The sequence below is a fragment of the Myxine glutinosa genome, chromosome 12 (genome assembly GCF_964187855.1).
Source record: "Myxine glutinosa chromosome 12, kmMyxGlut1.1, whole genome shotgun sequence".
In the NCBI taxonomy this organism is placed as follows: domain Eukaryota; kingdom Metazoa; phylum Chordata; class Myxini; order Myxiniformes; family Myxinidae; genus Myxine; species Myxine glutinosa.
Genome location: NC_136272.1, coordinates 23,506,778 through 23,523,163, shown reverse-complemented (window position 1 = coordinate 23,523,163; position 16,386 = coordinate 23,506,778). Strand labels below are relative to the sequence as shown.

General features: G+C 39.7%; 1 protein-coding gene and 1 long non-coding RNA gene across 2 annotated transcripts in view; one reads left to right on the top strand and one right to left on the bottom strand.

The window, feature by feature from the left end:
• Positions 1-16,386, top strand: part of LOC144888504 (uncharacterized) — a 502,585-nt gene that overhangs the window by 456,174 nt on the left and 30,025 nt on the right. The window lies entirely within an intron of this gene.
• The window catches only part of AK7 (adenylate kinase 7), a 40,063-nt gene that overhangs the window by 8,405 nt on the left and 15,272 nt on the right, over positions 1-16,386 (bottom strand). The window contains exons 6-15 of the mRNA XM_078766362.1: positions 14,816-14,899; positions 12,261-12,343; positions 10,744-10,780; positions 10,536-10,646; positions 10,357-10,434; positions 7,799-7,945; positions 7,554-7,682; positions 6,213-6,321; positions 4,010-4,138; positions 2,204-2,263 (exon numbers count right to left, since the gene is read on the bottom strand). Of these exons, the coding sequence (XP_078622488.1) occupies positions 2,204-2,263; positions 4,010-4,138; positions 6,213-6,321; positions 7,554-7,682; positions 7,799-7,945; positions 10,357-10,434; positions 10,536-10,646; positions 10,744-10,780; positions 12,261-12,343; positions 14,816-14,899 (967 nt within the window). The remainder of the gene's footprint in view (positions 1-2,203; positions 2,264-4,009; positions 4,139-6,212; positions 6,322-7,553; positions 7,683-7,798; positions 7,946-10,356; positions 10,435-10,535; positions 10,647-10,743; positions 10,781-12,260; positions 12,344-14,815; positions 14,900-16,386) is intronic.

Genomic DNA, 16,386 nt, shown 5'->3' with positions numbered 1-16,386 from the left:
GATGGTTGTTTGTTGTTGATTGCTCGGGGAATATATCCGTGATTGTATCCTTGAAATTGTATGATATCCTTACCCTGGAAATATATCATTGAACATCAGTTTCTCTTGGGTGGAATTCATAGGGATTGCGTTGCGAAAGCGCATATATAAGACTACTTTCTGGCGAAGGTCCTCTCACGGTCCGGGGGTCACCGAGACCAGGTAGTCGCCGAGGGGACCACGTAACACTATCTTCTTTGACCACATCAGAACAGTTATCTTTGAGGAACGTGAGCTAAGGTCACTACAGAGCCTCCTCAAAGACTACAGCTCTATCATATCTCGGTATGGCTTCTCAACATCCAGCATCAAGTCATCCTTTATCAAAGATATCCTGACCCGGGAGTTTGAGGGCAAGATCGGCTTCCACTCCCGCCCTCAGAGAAACCAGAGCGACCTAGTCTATGACTCGTCTGGGGGTGGTTCATATGTTGAAGCAGCACTCTCCGCCATCAGTGTTGGCAGTGAACAACTGGTGCACAATGTGGCTAAGCGGCTCAAGGATGATCCCTCCAAGAAACACCACCCCTCGCCACTCGGACATGGCTGGGAGCTGGTGGGTGGTCGCTGTCGCCCTGTCCGCCACACGCAACCTGCTCTCCCGACACATCTACCTGCACCAGGGCCAGCTGAAGAGAGTGAGGAAGATGAGAGCCAGGAGGGGAATGAGGAGCGAGATGATGATGTACAAAGGCGGGGAGATTCATCGGAATCTGATGATTCAGATTCTAGTGAAGCAGAATGCTCTGATTCGGACTAATCATATAATTAAAGGTCATATTGATTAATTACTTCATTTGAAAACTGTTCAAGTCACAGCTATTAAAAATAGCTTATTTTGAAGTGTAATGAGTTTACTTGTCATGCAATCATCAATTACTTTACTGCAAGATATCCTTATGGAGGTAGTTTCTTTAACATGTTTAAGTACAAAAGTTGCATTTTCGCTCTACTGGATGGTGGCCATCTTGGATTTCTGGGTCAAAATAATGTCATAACGTCAAACTAATGTCAGATTCGGAATCCTCGTGGTCAAATTACCCAAAAAAGTGTCTTTGTACGTGATTCTAGGTGTTCTGGTTCAAAACTTAATTTTTCAAGATAGTGCTGGCAGTCATCTTGGATTCGTGCCTCTGGCGAAAAATGCCGGGATTTTTGGGAGGGACATAGAGGCTATTTTTGTTATAAAATGTCAATAGAAGTCAAATCAATCGTCAAACCTTACTAGCCAGAAAATGGTCACGGAATTGAAGTTTTGGACCTAACTAATATGTTATTTATTTATTTGGTATGCAATATGTACTTTGAATGTATCTGTACTTGTTTTTGTTTTTTTGTAAAAAAAGTCAAGGCTTGTGGAAGAGCTAGAACTTGAGAAATCAAATCGATTTATTTATACGTTATATTTATGTAGATGCATTGTTAAAAAAAAAAATTTTTTTTGAGTTAATGCATTGAATTTGGATATACTGTCATTAATGGTACGAAATAATTTAAAGGAATCTCGGCGATACATTAACCACTTCCTTTAGTCCAGGAGCTAGGGTCATTTATTGCTGGAAATGATTAAGTGTGGGATTGTTATTTTTGGATAGATATATTATCAGGCATTTCAAACAACCCATGTCATAAGGATCAACAGTGGTGGATTTGAGTTTTAGGGCTCTGAACTTTAGGATACCCTAAAATTCATTATATTGCGACTTTGCAGAATGCTAGGTTGAATTGCGAAACGTATAAAATTTTAATTTCTTGGCTAATCAATAGATCCTGACAAATGAAGTATTATGTACTGATTCACATGGTATATAATATTTAGCTGTGTCTGAATTTTAATAGAATTTTTGATGTCCTATGTTGCGACTACTTGGTTGATTCCCATTTTCCTTCTTTGCGTTGTGTCAGATGAACCACCATGATTCTGCCTCAACCTTTTCCGGGTTCATAAGTTTGTCAATGTGAATTAGTTCCTCTCTACCTGCTCCATCTGGACCTTTATATATCAGTATATGCCATTTTACTCTGCATTAAACATGTGGCCCTTGGAGTGGTTTAAGGACATGTTACAATGTGCACGTCATAATGCATTAATGGGATGAAAGACAACGGGGGATTTGTGAACCTTCTGTAAGCCTTACATGTACAGGTGATGTACTACAAGTACCTGGCATAATATTGCTGTTGTATTTGGTGTTGTGTGGCAAGCCTTTAAGCGATGCTTTACCTGTGAAAAATGAAATATGAAAGCAAATGTATGTTAAAGCAACGTCAGCATTTCTTGGACAATATGTCATCATACTATTGTTATTAAATGCACAAAGTATGTATGTGTCTATATATTACACACACATACGTACACACACACACACTTCATTGGCATATATGCAAAAATGTAAACATCCCAGTACCAGAAAACTCATGGAAACACATACCAAGGGCAATCATTGAAAATGAGGACGTCATTCTCACGTACAACCTGATGATTCCATCAAGCGTGAACATAGAAAACAAAGCATTGTGTCCGGACATCGTACTCGGGAACAAAAAGGAAAAGACAGCATTGATGAATGAGATAACAGCAGCCCACGATTTTGGCCGAAACAACGCAGAAATCAAGAAAATGACCAAATACCAGGACCTCAAAAATGAGGTCAAGAGATCTTGGAAGCTGAAGAGCATCGAAATTGTACCAGTGGTAAGATTGGAGCAACAGGAACGAAGAAGAGGAACCTCAATGTGATTTCAAAAACCATCTCTGGGAATAATATCACAAATAAACTACAACTGGAGGCAATCCGGGGTTTGGTGATGATCCTGAAAAGAGCCCTTGGAACAAAACTCTGAAAAAGTTGAACAGCTTGGTCCATGAACCGTGATCCCTTTCCGAAGAGGAGGATACTTTGGGTCCTGGGAGGACTCCGTTCCACCTCCTGAAACTCGCAAATGGAGATAACATCCAACGACACACACACACACACACCATACACCTGATAATTAGGTTGATAATTAATCAGTACTGAAGGAGGACCTTGGTGCGGTTGCATAAAGCATCCTTACGGAAACATTTGAGGATTTCCTTAAATATTTCCTCAAGTTTCCCTTAAAGGACACCCTTAATTTGAGGATGGTTGCAAAAACGAATATTCCTTAAGTTTTCCCTTAAACCCCTCCTTTAACTCAAAGGAGCACCACCTCCCTTCCGTCCATCCTTAAACACCAACCTTTGAGTTTCAAAATGGCGTTCTTCATGTAATTCGGTCATGAAGACGATTATCGCAGCATGATGCCAGAAGCTGATAGAACAATACTTTTGCAATTGAAAAATGATTGTACATTGCGAAACATGCTCTGAGTGGCGGCACGATGACCCGGTTAACATTTTCACTCTTTCATGACATCCAGAATATTGTTCTTGTAGTTTCACACTCGTATTTCGCTTTCAAAATTTCACACTTTCACCATTCTCGGAAAGTTTCCAAACATTTACTGCACACACCAACACATTTACACTAAAATGGTCAATGAGAACCAAATGAATTTTACACAACAAAATTTTTTATTCCTCCTTCATCCGGAAGCACGTGCTCCCCATGCAACATAACATGCGTCATTGAAAATTTCGTGTTCATTACGTTGTTCTTGCTTTTGGACGCCTCTTCCTATCTCCAATCTGATTGGTTGTCTAGCAATAGCAACGGCTCCTATGGATTTCCTCAACCTTAAGGAAATAATTACTTGTGGATTTCCTAAGGGTTGTTGAGCAACAGCCCTTAAGGAAATCCTTCGCGAAGGAATCACAGTGCACCTCAAGGTAAATCTTTCCTTAAGAAGAAGGGAATTTTATGCAACCGGGCCCATGTCCTCAATGATGCCTCTCTCAGGTGAACTGGTGTAATATTGTAAAATTAAGGTTCCTCTCAAAAAGCAACATCCGTATTCATCGATCCTGCTCGACTAAGGGTCAACTCACCTGCAAAGAGCTCCGTGGCTTGTGCAGCACTTTTAGGAAAGCCATCCAATACAAACCCCTGATTTTGACATGGTGAAGATAAGAGCTTCCCCCGATAGAAATCTATGACATGGCAGTCGTCCAGGTGACCTGCAAGCATACATGTGCTGTCAATCGCTGTGAAGGCACTTATATAAATTCTCTGTGACATTTTCAGAAAATGTCGGGTTTCTGTTTTCACATTGTGGCACGCCCACCGAAAACAAACAGATATTCGAGATATATTCGAGATATCGAGATATCTGAAAACTCAGCAGGCAACACATTGTGAACTGAGAAGCATTGTAACTCATTTGAATGATAATTTTTTACCTCTGCCACCGAAGGTGGGCGGAAGTTATGTTTTCACCCCTGTCTGTCTGCTTGTCTGTGAGCAGGATATTGCAAAACGTTGCGGAAGGATTCAGACGAAATTTGGACAGGTTGGGTGTGTGGCAATGACGAATTGTTTAGATTTTGGTGAGGATCTTGATTTGGATGCGGATATGATAACTTATTTTATTTTTTCAAGTGATTCTTCACCATTGAGAGAGGGGGCCAAAAACAATATATAGCACGATGTCTCAAAAGGTTATGGACGAGTTATGACAAAACTATGTGGACGAGTTGGGAAGGTGACAAGAACAAGCCGATTAGATTTTGGTTCAGGTCCGAATGCAGATCCGGCCTATGAGCGGATACAAAACGTAAACTGTTCAGCCTGGCGGAGGTATGCGCTTTAACGAGTGCCGTTCTAGTTATCAATGCAAGGCTATTTGTTCTATACACAAAGAATTAAGTTAAGCACCCCTACACAACGAATTAAGGTAAGCACCCCCTAATATATATTCTTTGTGTATATGTATACATTGGCATATATTCTAAGGTATGTGAGATCAAATAATGATTGGTATGACATTAGCAATTATCCATTGATGAAATTGAGTGATCAAAGTGAAAAAAAGTGATTGGTTGAGTCAGTGATCCGATCACGTGGGTCCTACACACGTTATTGACGCAAAGATCGCTAGAGGTCTTCTCAGAACAATGACTGTACGTTAGAAAACATAAACGTCATCCACACTGTCCGTGATGGACCTATAGCTCCATACTTAAATTGAGGTGAAAATATGCCTAAAATTCCCAAAAAATTTCACCTTAAATTATTCAGAATAAAATATTGAAAACGGCATGATTGTTATGTTTTTATGTGACCATAATATCACTTCTCCAGAAAATATAGCAATATCATGGGTATATTACACTGTTTTGACGACAACAAACTTGTAATGTGCGAGGTTGTAAAAAAACGGGGGGGGTGCTTAACTTAATTCTTTGTGTATATATTCTGGCTCCTCTATGAGCCTCAACAATGTATACAAAAAAAAGAAAAGAAAAAGCATTATCTTTAGTGTTTGATGAGCATGAACCATTGCTCTTTCATTCAACTCCTCTTGTGGACTGAAATGACAATTTGGAGGCAGTGCACTCGCCTCGGACATGTCCAGTCGTTTCCTTGGATCTGGCTAAAAACCATCATCTTGGTGGTTCTCAAGCAGGTATGCTGTATACATACTTCCATAAGGAATGTTAAGCCACCTACACTGCCCGTTAGTATTTGCTTGTGGAGGCTATAGTTCATAGATTCCAAAGTGCCTTTAGTAAAGGGTAGGCCATTATGTGGTGGTCCCTTGGCCAAATTCCTGATTTGCAGAATGATTTGTCTGTGGTTATATCAGTCTCTCGTTCCATCAGTGGTGCTGTAGCGTAGACTGCAGGGCCACTGAAATCCATTAATTCCAAGGTTGGATACCCTTCTCTGGGAAAATTGCTCAATAGTGATTGTTTCGATGATGAAATCCAACAACTGCTTTTGAGCATGTACATTATAAAGTACATCAGATATATAAAGTAATATTTGAAACAACCTAGACTGCACTTTATTGCTCACACTACTGTATGTTTACCTTAGTGGTTGTATAAAAGCAAATCTCATCATCTGAGCATTAATTGTATCCACAAAAAAAAATTATTGTTTGTTTGTTATTTTTACGGCATAGCCCATAGGGTTATTTACTGTATTTATGTTATTTACGGCATATTTACCGTACTGTAAATATATATAGTTGTTTCTGCATCTTTGAGCTCACATATTCACCAAGTCTCCTCAAAATGTAATAAGTACCTTCGTTTATAGCTTTGTTTTTTTTGATCTCATTCAACATTGTCATAGCCATTAATTTGTCCTTGTCAACATCTTCAGCAGGCTTTTCCACAATGTTCACCTGCTGTTCCTGAATGAAAAATAGGGAATTATATTCTTCTTTTTTTTTTATGTCAGTGCATCAGTGAACAATTCCAGGGTAAACAGAATGTATGGGAGTATTACATGGAGGTCGGGAGTTGGGTGGTTGTGGAGAGAGGAGAAGGGAAGTTGGTGACGAGTCAAAATGTCATTGCGTGATATACGTATTACGTTTCAAAACCACGTGGTGCAACAGTTCACTACAAATACAGTATTGAATTTGTGAACTTTTATAAACCATGGTTTTGGAGTAATGAGTAATTTATTTTAACGATCATCACAATTATACTTACATGTTTTGAGATTAATTATAGTTACATGTTTTGAGATTATACTTACAAGTTTTGAAATTATACTTACATGTTTTGAGATTATAGTTACATGTTTTGAAATTATACTTACAAGTTTTGAGATTATACTTACATGTCTTGAGATTATACTTACATGTTTTGAGATTATACTTACAAGTTTTGAAATTATACTTACAAGTTTTGAAATTATACTTACATGTTTTGAGATTATAGTTACATGTTTTGAGATTATACTTACATGCTTTGAGATTATACTTACAAGTTTTGAACTTATACTTGCATGTTTTGAGAATATACTTACATGTTTTGAGATTATACTTACATGTCTTGAGATTATACTTACAAGTTTTGAAATTATACTTACATGTTTTGAGAATATACTTACAAGTTTTGAAATTATACTTACATGTCTTGAGATTATACTTACAAGTTTTGAAATTATACTTACATGTTTTGAGATTATACTTACATGTTTTGAGATTATACTTACATGTTTTGAGATTATACTTACAAGTTTTGAAATTATACTTACATGTTTTGAGATTATACTTACAAGTTTTGAAATTATACTTACATGTTTTGAGATTATAGTTACAAGTTTTGAAATTATACTTACATGTTTTGAGATTATACTTACATGTTTTGAGATTATACTTACATGTTTTGAGATTATACTTACATGTTTTGAGATTATACTTACATGTTTTGAGATTATACTTACATGTTTTGAGATTATACTTACATGTTTTGAGATTATACTTACATGTTTTGAGATTATACTTACAAGTTTTGAGATTATACTTACATGTTTTGAGATTATACTTACATGTTTTGAGATTATACTTACATGTTTTGAGATTATACTTACATGTTTTGAGATTATACTTACATGTTTTGAGATTATACTTACAAGTTTCGAAATTCCGTCACAAATCACGTCCTCTATTTTCAGGTGGTTTATGGTGTAAATGGAACATATTTTCTCTGCCAACGTTGACTTTCCCACTCCCGGGGGTCCGAGAATACAAAGTTTAACAGGCTGTGATAAAAGGAAACGCAAGGTGGTGGTAAAGCAATTGTAATTTACAGACGTGTTTTAAAATGTGCCGCCAGTAGTGTATCATATGTAAGTTTGCATTCCAGTGTAAGTCATACTTTTACTCCTCGACACTCTCGGAACTCGTTGATAACTTTGGTGATGTTTTTGACGAGACCACCTTCAGAGCACCAGTTGAAAGACATATTCGTCACAACTGTTGAGTCCATTCGCAGATTGAGCAACAGGTTTTGCATCAGTTCTGCCTGTAAAGGAAGTGCTCATTTACAATGCTGCACGTGAGAAAACATAACCAGAATAGCTTCCCACTGGTATACAAGGCCCAAGTAAATATTCATACCAATACATACAATATGAACAACAATTTAAACTCGCGGTAATTTGCGATTATTAGTATTTTAAGTATTCAGATTGATGGGAGTGTATTTGAATTGAGAATGATCCATGTATAACTCTATTTTACTTTGTTACCTCTGCCACCAAAGGTGGATGGAGGTTATGTTTTCACCCCTGTCTGTCTGTTTGTCTGTGAACAGGATATCTCAAAAAGTTGTGGACAGATTCGGAATAAATTTGGCAGAGAGGTATCGTACGTAACAAGGACGAAATGATTAGATTTTGGTGAAGATCTGGATTCGGATCTGACTAGTAGAATTTTTTAAAGTGATTCTTCACCATTGGGAGATGGGACCAAAAACGATACATAGCAAGATATCTCAAAACGTTATGGATGGATTTGGACGAAACTTGGTGGAGAGGTTGGGTGTGTGACAAGGAAGAATCATTCAATTTTGGTGAAGATCAGGATCCGGCTAGTAGAATTTTTAAAGTGATTCTTCACCAATGAGAGATCGGGCGAAAAGTGATATATAACACATTTTAATATGTTATGGACGAGTTATGAATAAACTTGGTGGACGAGTTGGTTATGGTGACAAGAATAAGCCGATTCGATTTTGGTTCAGGTCCGAATCCAGATCCGGCCTTTCATTGGGATACAAAGCATAAACTGTTCAGCATTGGGGAGGTATGCACTCTGCCGAGTGCTGTTCTAGTTTAATTTGAATTGGTAGATATTTTAATTCCCAGAATCAGCTATATTATACACAATTGTTTTTTTGGATAACTTAGCAAAAACATCACATGAAGATTCAAATCACCCCCTCCACTGTGCAGGCTGAATGGGCAGGCCCTAGCATGCTGGGAGCATTCCTCCAATCAAAAGCCAAGATTTATACCTTGCCATGCTTTTCCTGCCTGTTGATTTGATGAAGAACACCAAGTGTGAGCAGTCGGCTCATTCAGTCCGTGCAGTGTAAGTACTTCCCAATGGAGTGGAAAACGGACTTCCCGTCTGCCGGAATTCGTTGGTGGACGTTAAAGATCCCATGGTGTCCTTCGCAATGAGTAGGCAAGCTATCGCCGGCACCATGAACAAATTTCTAAATTCCTGCCCTAACCTGCACTCGAGACAGTGCATCAGCGGCTCAGCCACTCTCCCAGCAATGATGCAAACAGCAGCCATAGGCTACATATGAAACAAGCATTCTGAGTATTGCGCTGCAATACATGTCCCCTACCAAAGTTCAAAGTGCCATAACTTTGTCAAAAATGATCAAATATGCAAATTTATGCACGGTTGATTCTGGTTTTCAAACTTGATCTGAGGTATGCTGAGACACATGTGTGTCACGCCTCGCCTCGTTGATAAGCCCGCAAGGTCGCTCCGGGGAGCGGCCTGCACGTATTGCACTGTGTGAATTATATAATTACCAACTCACGGTCTGAGGTACGAGCGATTCAAGAGATATCCATTTTAAAAAATATTTTCGTTTAATTAACGATATCTGCCAAACCACGTGACCTATCGCAGATTCCAAAAAGATATTTTAGTAGACTGACATGCTGAACAGATCTGTGAAGTTTCCCCTCGATTGGATCAAAAATGAGGGAGGAGCTCAGTTTTAAAGGTTCATGCTTAAAAACGTCATAACTCTGAAACCATGTGATGCATGACGTCATGCTCACTGACTTTTTTGTTCGTCATGGGTATGCGATTCTGCCTGCAATGTTTGGCCTCGATCTGTTCAGCCGTTGCAGAGAAAAAGGGGTTTTTGTGTTTTCACGAAAAACAATATGGCGGCCGAACCACGTGACCTGTGACGTCATAATTACCATTAAAATATTATACAGACCGAGTCCCCCCTACGGTGAAAATTTGATCTCAATCGGTCCAATTATTGCAGAGAAAATGGTTTTTAAAGGAAATTAAAACTTAAAATGGCACTGAGTTAAGGATCATCAGAATTATCAGAATTCCCAAAGTTCAAAGTGCCATAACTTGGTCAAAAATGATCGAAACGTCGTGAAGTTCGAACTGGATCTGTAACTTATCATGTGGAAACCATGTGCCAAGTTTGAAATCATTAGCATTAAGCGTTTAGAAAAAAAGTTCGGAAAACTGTTCTTTGCGTGACGGACTGACGGACTGACGGACTGACGGACGGCGTGCAAACCTATAGTCCCCTCCGGTGTACACCGGTAAGGAACTAATAAAGAAAAAGCCAACGATGGTAACCTACAGCCTTGTTTTGCATACGGATGAAGAAGGAAGGAGTGGAAAAGAAATCACAGGTAACTTGCTATCAGGTCCCACCTGGAAAATATTATTCTCGAGAGCCTCCGTTTTTGAAACCATCCTTATTTGTCCTGTGCCGAGCATCGTGCTAATTTTCTGCATACAAACAGGGAATCCATATAGGTGAACAAAACTTAAAACAGGATGGTTACAAAACAAACTGTTCCAACATCGCACATTTACACACTCTCATGTACCTGTGTGATTTGTCCGAGGGAGTTGTTGCCATTGTCCACAGCTAAAATGTACCTCACCGGTGGTTTCAGTTCAATTGTATTACTTATGATACTGCACACAGCACATTTGCACTCACATGGTTATCCTCCACAGATTTGTATCGGATTAATGGCAGGTACTCAATCATAGCATGACTTGGAGTGAGTAACATTAAAGCAAAAGACTTACCTTGTCTAGGCTTTCACGGTTGCAGTTTCGCAGCTTTCTTCGGATAGAAGAGCATGGGAGCAGTCAATTTACTTATATAATCCTAACCACCGAGGGTAATTGATTAGGTGAGAGCTGATTAGTTTTTCCCTCCATTCACATGTGAGAGATGTGGGTGGGTCTTTGTTTTTTAATTTGTAAGTTGACTGCTCGACGTTTTCTCGTGGTACATCCTTGGGAACCTCGATGGTACGTATTTCTGTCTACGCCGTCACTGATGACTCGCCAATAAGCGATGAAACCGGTCTGACAGCTGAGGTGGTGTGTAGCATTGGGTTTCTCTTGTGTGTGTGTGTGTGTACATTACAGCTATGGAGGGAGTAAGGAACAAAGAAAGAAAGCCACAAAGAGAGACAATGGCATATATATATATAACTGCATATATATATACTGCATATATATATACTGCATATATATGCACAAATGTCTATCTCTGTCACTCTCACTCAGTGGGTCTGTGATCTGTTCCTTATGCACGGTCACATCTTCAAAGCCACAAAATCAATATTCGGGGTCGAGATACAACTTTGTGTGGGAATTAACAAGGGCGATGTGGCCGTGGCCTCGGAGGCCGTTTTGATGCCACAAATTGAGGCCAAAGTGGCCAAGACATCATTTTTTTTGCAAACTGGACAATCAATTGGTCTCAAATTGAAAAGGCCAGATTTTTTTCTTTGCAACACAAGTAACCTTTTTAAAGTCCATTAAATAATTTAAATGGATAGATTAACTTATACTTTGCCCATCACTGGGGATGGATATGTTTGCTCATAATAAATAACATCATACTGATCCAGCCTGGTGTTGATCCAGCCTGGACTGATCCAACACCAGCCTGGTGTTGGCTTAGCGGCTTGGGTGCCTGCTTAGGATCCTCGGATCCTGGGTTCGAATCCCGGTCGATCGCTGAATTAACGCCAGGGAGGTTGACTCAGCCTGTCATCCTTCCGAGGTCGGCAAATTGAGTACCAGTACACTGGTAAATCCCTGTTTGTCGTGAAAGGCGACCAACAGGGTTGGCGGCAGGAAGGGCATCCGGCCGTAAAACATCGCTTCAAATAGGGGACAACGGTGCCCGAAAAAGGCCAACCCCTGCTCTGCGGGGAAAAATGGCCTCTAAATGTGGTTCTTTTTTTTTCTATACTGATCCTGGTGTTGGCTTAGCGGTTAGGGTTCCGGCTTGGGATCCTAGGATCCTAGGTTCGAATCCCAGTCGATCGCTGAATTAATGCCAGGGGGGTTGACTCAGCCTGTCATCCTTCCGAGGTCGGCAAATTGAGTACCAGTTCACTGGTAATTCCCTGTTTGTCGTGAAAGGCGACCAACGGGGTTGGCGGCAGGAAGGGCATCCGGCCGTAAAACATCACTTCAAAAAGGGGACCACGGTGCCCGAAAAAGGCCAACCTCTGCTCTGTGGGGAAAATGGCCTCTAAAGGTGGTTATACTGATCAATACAGCCAAATGAATTATGCACTTACGATACCAAGTCTTTGATGTGGATTGTAGGAATGATGTTTGTGCCGTCCTCGAGCAACGGCAAATCTTCTCCAAGCCAAGCTGCCTACATGGAAAAATCAGTTCCGTGATTCTGACGAGCATCAATACATGCAGATATCTACAGCTACGGACGTGGTGGTGCTTCATAAGCTGTTATCCTGCCATGGTACATTCATTTTGGATTGCTATTGATGAAAAGTGACACTGTAATTGATTTGCTCATTGTCTTCTAAAACTCGCACATCATTCATTTTAAAAGTATGTCATTGTCTAATATTGTTGCCTTCTAATGTCCTTGCACTTTCTGGAATATATACTGTATGCAAACTCAATCATGATTAAGTTTTCTGTTTGAAGGTCGTTTTTTCTAACTTTTGTGATTGAGTGAATATAAGGGCTTATTAGTGAAATAGCTTTGCTGTACTAAAGCACAGTTCAAGTCGAAAATAATACCAAACAAACTGTAGCTTGATCAGCAGTATATTAAAAAGCAGTTTCAGTTAATCTGGAGTTCAATTTCATTCCAACAGTTTCGAAAAAATAGAAGGAAGCAGTGCCCACAACCTTCCTTCAATGACATTCATCAACTTTTGAAAAGCTTTTCGCTCCATCCATTGTGGCAAGATGATGAAGATCCCATCAGTATATGGAATAACTGATCAAATTGCAAAGGAGATTTTGAATATCAGGATACATACCGTATGCCAAGACACTCTCACCCTATGGAGAAATGCAGATTTTCTAAATTCTAGCTGGTGCAAACAGGGAGATACCCTTGCCCCTTACCTGTTTGTCATAGTGCTTCATTATGCACTTAGAAACGCTATCAAAGGCAAAGACCTGTGTGATTTGTTGCCCCTAGTTCTTCCACGAACCTAGACTTTGCCGCTAACTCTTCCAAGAGCTTAAAATGTATTAAAATAACTAGAATGTCACTCTGACGTCATGGCGTCGACCGATATGCCTCCACCCATATTGTTATATATCATTGTACCAACTTTATTTTAAATCCCTTCATCTGTTCTCAAGTATCACATTTTTACCTGACACGACCTCTGACCTTTGATACCGAAATATAAATCAGTTCACCTGTTTATCATAAAATATACTTTTACCAAGTTTGGTCAAAATGCCGTCACTGGTTCACTAACCAGCGCAGTAACTGAATTTTTACCTCGTGGGACCTCTGACCTCTTGACCCCATAATCAAATCCGTTTATCTTTACATCATTATACATACTTGTACCAAGTTTGACTTAGTTCCCTTCAGCCATTCTTAAGTTATCGTGGTAACGTAAACCTATTACAGACTCTGACCTTTGACCTCTTGATGCCAAAATCAAATCAGATCATCGTTGCATCATAATACATACCTGTACCAACTTTGGTCAAATTCCCATTACTGGTTCACAAGTTATTGCGGTAACAGAATTTTTAACCCTAGATGACCTCTGACCTTTGACCTCATGACCCCAAAATCTAATCAGTTCATCTTTACATCATTATACATATTTGTACTAAGTTTGACTTGGATCCCTTCAGCTGTTCTCAAGTTATCGCAGTAACGAAAACCTATCATGGACGGACGGACGAACGGACAACCAATAAAAATAAAAAGAGAGGAGGAATTGGGGTTCCAACTGGAAAGAAAAGGCAGAAGAGTCAAGGTTATTACTGATCTTGACGTTGCCGATGACATTGTCAAAATACATTGAGCAAGGACAGAACTTCTCAAGAGTCGAACCAAGAGCCATGTAAGATAGGGCTAACTTTTAATGCTAATAGATCTAACGTGATGGCATTCAACCAGTCGAGAGGGGTCTCAATCAGATTGAACAATGGCATAAAACTTGAGACAGTCAATGACTTCAAGTATCTTGGTTCCTGGGTTAACACAACTGCCTAGGATATCAAACAAAGGAAAGCTGCCACATGCAGAGCTTGCAACAAACTTTCAAGAATATGGAAGTCAACACTCTCAAGGCATATTAAGGAAAGACTGTTCATGGAAACAGTTGGATCCATCCTGCTTTACAGAAGTGAAGCATGGACCCTCGCTGCGATCCATGATAAAGGACTTGATGGATGTTATATGCATCTTCTTCTTTCTATATGCTTGCATCTATATGCTTTCAATGTCCATTAGTCTGAACATATAACAAATAAAGAGCTCTATGGTTCTCTTCCAAAGCTGTTGGTTAAACTTAGAAGAAAACTTCCCGTTTGAAATATTATACTCTGCACGCCTAAACAATAAACATGGAAGGCCAAAGTGGGGCAGACCAGCTCTCAACGACATAAATATGTTAAAGAAGGATACAGGTCTGGAGACAGTAGAACTGCACATAGCAATGCTTGATTGTGAGGACTGGAAGCTGAGGATAAATGTCATCTGAGTTCACCATGAGCCGATGAAGAACTAATTTCAGAAGACGTAAGAAGTACTTTCGTAAAGCAAAGCTGTTTCACTATAAATTGTTTGTTTAAAATTTGCTCGTAACAATAACTTGTGTGATTGAAGATAGCAGCTGTGTACCTTAAACAGGGAGTAAAATACATTTTCACCTGCACCATAAAACAAGCCAGGAACAACAACGTAACAGGAAAGCTTTTTCCTTCCCTGAAAAAAAAAAAAACAGTTCAGGGATTAAACATTTTGTAATATTGCAATTTTTATGATAATGACAAAATGCATTTTAATTCCCACTTCAACATGTGATAATAGTACTGTATTACAAAACTTAAATTATAACAACAAAAGTTTTGAAAACGCTGACAATATTACAACTTTTGCCATAATGACCACTTTTATTATACTCTTGTGATAACAGCTTACATTAATCAATAAGGCATATCATAACAGTTTGGGCAGATATCAATTAGGCAGATAGCGAAAGAGAGGTGCGATGTGATGGGCGCGAGTTGCTTGAAGGATAAAGTGGGACAAATCTTTGTGGACCCAGATGGAATTAAAGGAAGATGGAAGAGATATATGGAAATGCTGTTGAATGCAGAGAATGAATGAGATGGCAACATAGAGAGTAACCCAGTTTTAGGACCGGCAGAGAAGATAACTGAGAAGGAAGTTGAGGAAGCGATAAAAGCAATGAAGAGTAGAAAAAGCGGAAGGGCTGACGGGAGTTATGGGAGATATGTTGAAGGCAGCAGGAAGTTGGGGTGTGAAGAGAATGACAGAGATCTGTAATCTGGAGGTGAAAGAAGGCCGTATTCCAGTGGTTTGGGAACTGAGTACCCTCGTTCCTGTATACAAGGGGAAAGGTGACCCTTTGGACTGTGGCTTGTAGAGAGCGATAAAGTTATTAGAGCATGGAATGAAGGTATTGGAAAGGGTGTTGGAGAAGAGGACAAGGAAGAAAGTCAAGTTCGACGAAATGCAGTTTGGATTTATGCCAGGAAGAGGAACGAGAGACGTGCTTTTTATTGTAAGGCAGTTGCAGGAGAAGTACATGGAGAAGAGGAAGAAGTTGTTTCTTGGGTTTGTTGATCTGGAGAAAGCATTCGATCGGGTTCCACACAAAGTAGTGACATGGGTGTGTTCAAAAACCTTCAAAACCTCACTTCAAAATACGAGGCTTTATTCAAATCGATATTTGGCATCCGACACAACAGGCAATAATATCATAAGTCCTACACATCTAATAAAGCATTATAAAGCAAAGTCAAGGATTTTAAACGTTTGTCATGAATCCCCAGTCACTTCTTACTAATAATATCCAGCGCTCATCTCAGCATGACTCATTCAGCAGACAAGATAATGACCCCCCTCTGAGACCGTGCGTTTGCTCCTAAATAGGCATCCGATATGCCCCACGCCTACGAAGGATCTTCCTCTTCATTTTCACCACAATCACCCTCCCTTAAGAATGCACCTAACAGGTGTAAAGACTAAAGCAACAGATGTAAAGGAATAAAATCAGAACGAATAAGCTACCAGCCAAAGCGTGTCGGAGGCTGACAAAGCCACCCAATCCGAAAGCGATAAACTCCGTCAGCACCCAGGCCCCCAGTGCTAGGTATCGGCGATTTACTCGAGGGGCTCGGAATGCTTCCTGGTGCAGGCGACACGGGTGAAAAACTTCCGGGGTC